This window comes from Mastigoproctus giganteus, chromosome 6 (genome assembly GCF_048544385.1).
Source record: "Mastigoproctus giganteus isolate SK-2022 chromosome 6, ASM4854438v1, whole genome shotgun sequence".
NCBI lineage: Eukaryota > Metazoa > Arthropoda > Arachnida > Uropygi > Thelyphonidae > Mastigoproctus > Mastigoproctus giganteus.
In genome coordinates this window covers 185,423,947-185,433,430 of record NC_143580.1, presented here as the reverse complement: position 1 = coordinate 185,433,430, position 9,484 = coordinate 185,423,947, and the positions used below count along the sequence as shown (strand labels likewise).

Here is a 9,484-nt window from a genome sequence, read left to right as displayed (position 1 = left end):
AGCAATATCTCTGTGACATTCTGACATCTCTATTTCTACAATTCTGGATCGTTTTTATTTTTTCTACGCCGTCCTTCCCTTACGTTACGTTTCCATTCCTTACTGAGGTGATATATGCGCATGCGTGCTACCGTCTGACATCTATGACTGCGTATTGGACGAGATAGAGAATGGCCGCCTTTCTCCTTCTGACCAACCGTGTGTCTTTATGTGCGCGTGCTTCATGGCTGTTGTGTACGGAGCGACCCTCAGTATCGTTTGGGACACAACTTGTCCACCCATGTACTCAGTGGCCACTCGAAAGGCAGGACGGGAAGATCCCGCTCGTGCTCCCGCTCGAGCTGTCGGCTCCAGCATAAGAGGGTCGTGCCGAGAGGCACTTAGCGCAGTGACTCCTGCGAGCAAGCCATGTCACTGAGTCCCAAACACTCTACCCCGTTCTCAGTGACCGACATCCTTAGCCCACTTGAAGAAAGCTACAAGAAGGCCGCCGCCGTCGCCGCTGCCGCTGCTGCTGCCGCCGCCTCCGTTGACAATCCCGTAGCTGCCGGACTCCCGTCAGCTCTCACCTCCCCCGCCTCCTACCGCACCCCACAACCGCAGGCTAGCATGAACGTGCCCGTCACCAACCCCTACATGCACATGCCGCAGTTGTCCCATCCCAACACCTTCCCGTCACAGTATTGCAACGGCACCGACATATCCGCTCACTATGGAGATCACGTGAGACAGACCGCTCCGGGATGGTACGGCACAACGCCAGATCCACGTTTCGCAAGTAAGTATTCTTTTCCTTTCTTTTATTTTATTTCTGTATGTGCGTGCGTGCATGTGTGCGTGTGTGCGCGCGTGTATTTTTTTTGCCGCATACTACTTACGAAAATCCTCAGCAACTTTTCAAATCGCTACAGCGCATGCGTAGCATAATTTAAACGTACTCGCCAAAAGAGTACAAAAAGGAAAACATTCAATCTTTTCCTTTTCACATATCGAATGTGCACACGACACTTAAACGGTGATCGGACGATCGTTATAAGTCGGATTTTCCGAGAGATTTTCTTCTGACTCCTCTCGCAGCGCACTCGACTTCCACAAGAGTCCTGTTTCTGAATGAAGAGCCTCCCGTAATAGTTTTTCATCTCTTTATAGACAATCTTGGTGGAAAGTCTATCGAGAACCATCCGGGCGCAGATGAGAGAGAGATTTGAGCCTCTTCGGAAGCACGAGAGTGCTCTATGCCCCTAACCCGCCACACTTCTGCGCGACTCCAAGTAATTCCTTCAAGTATATTAGAGGGCCACTTAGACCCGAGCTTGGAGGGTCACTCCTCAGGTCCTTACTCGTCGCACGCTACTTCACACCTCACTTCCGGAAATGGGGAAGGGGGAGGGGTGTAAAAGGGGATGCTTCTTTTTAGCCTCTTTCTTTCTTTCTCTCTTTTTCGTAAGCACATTGGTCACTAAACAACACGGCTCAGGTGGAGATGCTGACCATCCAGAATGGTCGACATGAAGGCTCTTTAGGACATCAATAGCACCTCTTCGACCATCTTGCACCTCGACTGAAGTGTGCTCCACACAGCCTCTGTTGTCGTTCCTTTGGCTGGCGGAGCTAATGGTGAATGAGGATGCTCTCCAGTTCAATGTAACCAGCTCTTCAACATCTCGGAGCACCCTTCTCGCGAAATGACTAAAGACACTCGCTCTTCTCTCCCCTTTATAAAAGGAAGGATTTCCACCCAACTTTCGCATTTGCTTGCGAACTCTTGTCAGCGTCTGAGCTTGTGATTGAGGTCCCTGATGGTGCCGACCTCCTCATTCGGGAAGCTGCTCGACGACTCCGAAAAGTGAACTGCGAATGCGAAATGTGTGGTGTATCTTGGGATGACTTCAGCTATCGCTACCGTGTGCGGCTGTTGCGGGATGTTCACTTAGCACTCGATAGTGAGATGCCGACTTGCAGGTAGTGGGTCCTTGTTGTCAAATTTCAACCACTTGTCGTCATCTTCGAGTGGCAACTCTCGTATTGCCAATACTTATCGTGGAAGAATTTGCTCGAGTCTGGAAATTTGAGATTATAGAACAGAAGTATGAAATGATAATACTTCTCAGAATGCTGGCGTTGTTTCAAATCAATACTCCTGCGTACACATTGTCGTTCGCCTCAAGACAGTGGTCGATATTCTTCCCGACTTCCAACCGATTAATAGTGCTTATATCTGAATTTAATATTTTCTTTTCACAACAGCTATCAGCTGTTGAAAATTTTTCTGATATCCCGGTTGCGATCTTGTTTTGTCAGCGGAGGTCATTCCTAGTCACTCACTTTTCCTTTGTTTCTTTCAAAATGTCACTTCTGTTTTCAAGTGCGACGAAAAAAAGATGCCGTTGTTTTGCCGATGCTTTTAATTGAAACTTCCGAGCGGTTGTGCGCAAGGGTACAGAAGTATGTGCATTTGAGTGACCATGGTTCGAGCCCAATTGACTACTAAATATGGTGCTGTTCTTGTATTCTTTCCCTCTATCTTGTGAACTCCTGTGACTTTATGTGGTCTTCCCCGAATATAAACAGAAAATTAATTTTTCTGCAATTTATTATTTCGGAAACTTCTTTAGTTTCTCATTAGTTTCTTCAGAAATATGAACATGATTTACGGTTTTCCCAGATTACAAAAAGAAATCCAGCATTTTATCTCATAACACAAAAACTGAAGAAATTTGAAAGATTAACATAACAACAAGTATATTTTTTGTTTACAGAAAGTGCAAGTCTGGACTTTAACAGGGTACCCAATGGAAAAATGGCACTTATCTGATTAATTGAGAATATAATGACCCAAACTTTCATCAGAGCTGGAGTTATGTGCGTTGACCAATAAAATCGATTACTTTAATCTATCTGAAAGATGAAATAGTTCACATGGAACGGAGATTTAGAACCGTCCATTATGTTATCATTCACCACTGGTGCAACGAACCAAAGAAATTCTCTGAAATTTTGGTGTGTAATTAATATAATACGAATAAAAATGCTCACGACACTAGAAACTTCCTTTTTTATATAATAATATAATTCCTAGATTTTCAAAATTAAATTAAACTTGCTATCTCTGAATAAATACACTTGGAGATTTGAAAAAGCCCAATGACCAGTCACTGCATCTGAAAGTTCGTCTTTATTTCAAGATCAGAATGCCATAAAATAACATCATTAACATTCTAAATGTTGCATTTAAAAATGCTTTGATGTTGCCGTTGTCTCAAAAAAATTATGAGCCTTAATGACATATACCCGTCGTTGCACACCTTGTATGCGCACTATGAGGAGGTTCATCTTCTCACTGTGGGTGGGAGGATTATCAACCAAAAGTGGAATTATTGATTAAAAAGATGCGATACTAAATTACAGTACAGTATTAATTTTTCTCTGGAGAAACCCTAATTAAAATTATTTTATTAATGTTTACAAAACAACTAGCAAACTGGCTTTTTTTTTTTCTTTTTTCAATAAAAAACTTGCCCCCCATAAAAATTTTCTGTAGTCTTTTATACTACAGAAAAGAAAAGTTTTCTGCAAGCTACAAACTGAAATTTGTAAATCGGTCTTGTCTCTGATCTGTATACAGTTATATGGAAGCCGCAGAACTGTCCCTCCCAGGCTACGTAATTTAACCTTGGTTAAATGATTATCTCACAATGATGGCATCGCTATATAACTGCAAATCGACAAGTTGATCTTGTCCGTATACCCTTACTGCGAATACGATTCCATGTCAATTCGATTTGCATTGCTGAAAACGCGAGTGTACAAATATTACACACGTCTGAGGGGGCCATAGTTCAAGCACGCGTGACTGCTAAACACGGTGCTGTTCTTGATTTTTATTTTATTTTATTATTATTTATAAATGTACCTCTGTGTTCATGTATTGGTCTTTTATGGTTGCGGGTCCTTTATAACACGATAAAGGATCATTTTAAACTTTCTTCGATGGTTTACGAATAGGTATAAAAAAATATATATTTTGCAGGAGCATCCAGTATTTCTTTCTTGACGTTAGCGTTTTTAACTGACTGTTTAGTGATCTTATTAACGATCCTTTGATAGCGGTGGGTTTAGTGTGACCGGATGTCCCATTTGGCGGGACGTTTTCTAGCTTGAGTGAAATCCTACATTTTACTTCTGATGATAATTTTCTCTTTTCTGCCATTCAAATAGTTTCAGGTGATCCTGGTCATATTTTGCCAGTTCCAATCCACTGTGCTTGTGAGAGTGCCTGATATTTGTGAATATATTTCCCGCTCTCGTGATTCGTGGGTAAATGTTTATTATTATGTGACTGCTTCCGAGACGCATTTATAGGATGTGCACCGGGGTACTGAGGTAAGCTTTTTGTGCACTCTGCAGACTGATTTTATATTTTTCATTTTCTGATTATATTATTCGAATGATAGCTTTATAACACTTGAGTGTCTCGTGAAAGAATAGCTTTACTACTATTTAGGTCTATCCTTCTATATTTAAAAACACTTCATTTGCGTTTCAGTTTAACTGCTGAGATTGCAATTTATTCAGCCCGAAAGTGGCTAAATTTATTTAACTTTTCTTATTAATTAACCAAGATTGAATAATTAATAGATTAATCATGTAATCGAATGAAAGCGATTTAATACACTACCAGAGAAATATTATTAATAAATACATTTATTTACGTGGTTCTGCAGCTTTTGAAATATAGTTTCAAAAGACTTTTCTCCTAAAAACTTAGAACAAAAAACATCGCCATTAGCTACACTCACTAAAGCTTACTTTAGTAAATGTAGCGGTTGAGTGGTCAACTGTCACGGTTTACTGTTTCTAATCTATTGCGAATTAAAAGGCTTTTCAAGAATACCTAACTCTTTCAACAGGATTTAAGTAGATTTTTTGATAAATTTTATTACCAAAAAACAGTATACTATTACATTAAATGGCATTTATTCAGATATTATTAAACAGTTAAGAGGTACAAAGGAAGAGACTTTAACGTTACTTTCTGAAAGAAAATTGCTGTTTTAGAAAGCATTAGTAGAATATCAAAACGTATTACTAATTATGGAATTTGCTTCGCCGGTCGAGAACCCCTTGAACTTAAGAGATTAAGCCAGATGTAATCAGTACAGAAATAGGCCTTACGCTGACCGAACAGCAACACAATCAAGTATGCCAACATTCTGCCCTCCGTTACAAATAGTGGTTTCGCCACATATCACTCATTTGGAGAAGTCTGGGTTAGTTTCTCTGTGGTTGACTGTAGGAATTTCCAAAGTCCTCTTCAGTAGAGCCTATAGTTGGTCGATCTCAAGCGGATGGAGTAGGGTTTTCCCTGTCAGTTATTCCGAGTTTTCACTCCGCAAACATACATTTATACGGACCTTATAGAATGGCGCAATATGGTCTGAGTCGCTAAACCCACCCATCAACAACAACGATGCCAATATATCATATTCTAACCATCGGACTGAAGAAAAAAATCGGTCTCAAACTCCATTCGCAAAATAGTGTCTGGTGAAATTAGTTCAGCTTCTGCGACCAGACTTGGACCTTTAGCACTTAAAGAAGAAATTTGGAATCGATCCACAACCATGATTATCAACTGTCACATGAATCCAGCAAAAGACTACATAATTCACAAACGAAGTTTAAAGATGTTCAATGCATCTGTAATAGGACTAACCTCCTGGTTGCCTAGAAAGTGTCTTCTGTACTGCCTTGTTAAGTTATAATACTATATATAAAAGATTAGATTACAAACGACTGGATCGAAACTCTCAGTGCTCTTCAGTAAGCGCCTTGGTAAGCTTTAAAAAATATTCCTTAAAGTCCCTCCGTATAAATAATGCGTGATAAGATGTACCAATTCTTGTGAAGTGTGTGCGTGTTAACCTACAGGCGCTAATGCTGCGACTCTCGGGACTGTCGAAGATGATTTGGCCATTTTTGTGCATTATTAGACCATGACCCACGAATTGGTTTAGTTTCGCACGGAGTTTGTACACACAAATCCCACTTTTGTCTCGAAATCCGCTTCGCAAGATGCGTAGACTTTCCCCATCGGTAGCAGTTCTCCCTCCTCCAGCGGCACTCCGCACGACGCCTTTGGGGATGGCTGCAAAAGCCGCAGTGAACTTGCAGGAACCTATCCACTGCAATCGCTTTATATAATTAATATTTGGTTTACGATCCGTCATTGATTTCAAATTAAAAACGCATTGGAGCGAATGTTTCGATAAACCCTTCTTATATTTGGTTATTCAACCAAAGGGTTGTAACCCATCAGTTTCTGCCCTTCGTGTTTCTCAAATTATTCCGAAACAAACCGCAATGAAGGAGCGAATGGCGCTAAAGGAAGGGATTCTCGTCAAACCGCAACTAATATATTCTGACAACGGTTTAGTTTATGCTCGCTTTTGTATTCGTCACTTGATGTTTGCTTTGTCTTTCGCTACACGAAATCGTCATTTAACGCGTTTAAGGACGGTAGTATAGGAAGGAACAGAACCCGGGCGGGAATTACACGAGTAAACTCCATCCAGTGTTGACACAATTTTAGAATAAATGGTACGTGATCATAGGAAGTGGGCGGGTTCGTTTCTGAAAGAGGGGGAAACCTGTTTGAATAGAAAGAGGCACGGAGGAAAGCTTACGGCAGAGCTGTTGTCTGTTATTATTGTGGTGATAGTGATATGTAGCTGCACTTCTGGGTTTCTCGTCTCATAGGAGAGCAAACATACATTGGCAGTATATTGATTTGAAACTGTCCAAAGTAGGAACTGGAATACGACTATAAAAACATTTAGAAGTAAGCGTATGCAACAATAATAATAACCGGACATAACAACCACCCCACGCACCTGGTACCAATACTGTCGCGGAATGGGGGGAACCCATTAGTGGAAGAAAGAGATAAATTAATAATAATAAAAGTTGTTTAATCACAAAAATGATTTAGAAACCACGATTCCCCCTTACAGAGTGGGACTACTGTATGTACCTAAGCTAGAATAAAATCACTATAATATGTATAATACTTTTATATATGTATTATAAGTAGCTTAGTCGTAAATAGAGTAAACTTATTAAGCATATTGGGAATATCAACTGCACGTGGAAAATACAGTACATTATACTAATACGATACTTTAAAAACTGTATAATTGTGTTAAATATATGGGCTTTTATTAAATCGTTATCAGTTGCAATGCGATAAGTTAATATAACATGTTAAATAAAATACAGCTGGAGCATTGTCGATCTTAGCTACAATGTTCAAGCCCGTTACTACTGAATACGGTGCTGTTTCTTGTATTCTGTTTATCTTGTGAACTCCTCTGACCGTTTGGTCGTCCCGGAGTATAAACAGAAAATTTATTTATTTTATTTATGCTACTAAACATACTCAGAGAAACGTAAAGACAAATGGGAGATGATTTTTAACTGCATCGCGTGAATATCATAAATAGAAAAATTTTGTTTCTAATGTGCTTTTAGAATATTCTGAAAATCTACAATTTGGTCTGCTATTTACTGTATATAACAGGTGTAATCATAAAAATAATAAAAACAACAGCAAACAATTAAAAAAGAAAAAACAAACTACCTACTTGTTGTTTCCCTCGTAGGTACCATCCAGTTTTCGATTCACCAAACTTCAACTAGCCACTGAGGTAACTTATTCCAGTAATTAAAAACTCTCTGGCTTAAAGAAAACTTCCTACAATGCAGTCTAATCCTCATTCCACGTAATTTGAATGTATATCCTTTACTTCTGGAATCATTTATAACAACTATCATATTATGGCCACCCAACAGTCATCTTATCTGCCCATGTGTTATGTACATAAATTGCGTGGTTTTCTGGTTGATTTGCCTGTTTCGTTTGACAAAAAAGTCCGAGTTTTTGGGAGAAGGAACCTTGCTGTCCACGCCTGAGACCGACTAACTCAGCCGCGGAATGAAAAAATTCCGTAAAAGTTCTTCACGTCATTGACTGGATTTTAACCCGGTCCTTTTCTACCTTGGTGCGGGGAGGACGGTAATTATAACCACTGTTTTATTCGAACAGATAAATCATTATAACAGTGAAAATTCATTTATTTTCCTGTTCCCCCCTGTGAATCTTATAGACCTCAATGAGGTCCCTCTCTAAGGTATCTGGTTGCCAGGCTATACGGCTTACATATTCGAACTCTTTCCTCAAAGGGGTGTCCTTTTGCAAATCTCACCAAGTGGGTTGCCCGTCTTTGTACCCTTTCAAGAAGCTCGATGTCTTCTTCTTCTTCTTTTTTTTTTTCCGGTGCGATCAAAACCCTACCTACGACAACAAAACCGACAGTTAATCGCAACCCTCTGCCTCCTGCTTTGCAGTCGCCTTGCAATCCATCTTATAATTTCACCGTGATCCTGGCATGTCCAGCTTATACAGTAACTTCTCATGACTGACTGAATCAAATATTTTTCTAAAATCCAGCTGATGAGAGACCGTTTCAAAATAACTGACCAGGTTAGCTAAACATGATTTTCCCTTGAAAAAAAGTATTTAGCCTTCGGAATTCCATTTCTATCTAAATGTCCCTGTACTGCACTCTTTATCATTGCTTCCATTATTCTCGTTACCATTGAAGTCAAACAAGATGAGGATAAGTAAACAACCTTGACCATAAGTGCAAACTCTCAGACGTGCCCACAGATCCTCATAGATATGCTCTGTGTAAACATGTAAACCAATGAGGTATTATGTGGTAAGATGCCACATTCAAATATAGCTATTCGCCAGATAACAGAAGGTGCTTCATCCCACGTCAGCATTATGGCAATGGAAAATTAAGTGTAATACTAAAATTGACCTAAAGTTCGATTTTGGCGATCATTACCTAGGGGTGATTTTCCTTAATTGTTTAGACTGTCAGAATTTGAGACATCCTCTAACAGGAAATCTCAAAGCCGCTCTTGCTGAATTCGAAAGACCAGCTACCATCCGAAAAACAGCATAAGATAGGATACCATGACACTGCAGAAGCAAGCACAAGTTATTATTTGCAACTCCAAGTAACGCCTGTGATTGTCTGCAGTCTGTGCGTGTAGCACAGTTGTATCTTCACCGTCCTCCCCACACCAAGTGAAAAAGGCCCGGGTTCGAATCCCGTCAATGACGCGAACTTTAGTTGGCTTTTTCACTCTGTGGCTGAGTTAGTCGGTCTCAGGCGTAGATAGTAAGGTTCCCCTCCCCCCAGAAATTGGGGTTTTTTCTTCCAGCAAACAGGCAAATCGACCAGAGAACACGCGCAATTTACAGACAAAATAAATATATGGGTAGATGTAATCATTTACAGGGGACCCTAATATCAATTTGGTTTGTGATGGTGTGTAAGCGTAAAAGTGACACTGAAAACGGTAATGTTTTTCCTCACATAGTGTGGTCAATGATGTAGTGGTTTGAGGACCA

The 9,484-nt window shown here is 40.1% G+C and overlaps 1 protein-coding gene across 1 annotated transcript in view; it reads left to right on the top strand.

Annotated features, from left to right (window-relative positions):
- The first annotated feature begins 304 nt into the window (after positions 1-304).
- scro (scarecrow) overlaps positions 305-9,484 on the top strand; it is a 53,753-nt gene continuing 44,573 nt past the window's right edge. Inside the window, exon 1 of the mRNA XM_090376358.1 lies at positions 305-778. Within this exon, the coding sequence (XP_090232484.1) occupies positions 409-778 (370 nt within the window). The 5' untranslated portion in view covers positions 305-408. The remainder of the gene's footprint in view (positions 779-9,484) is intronic.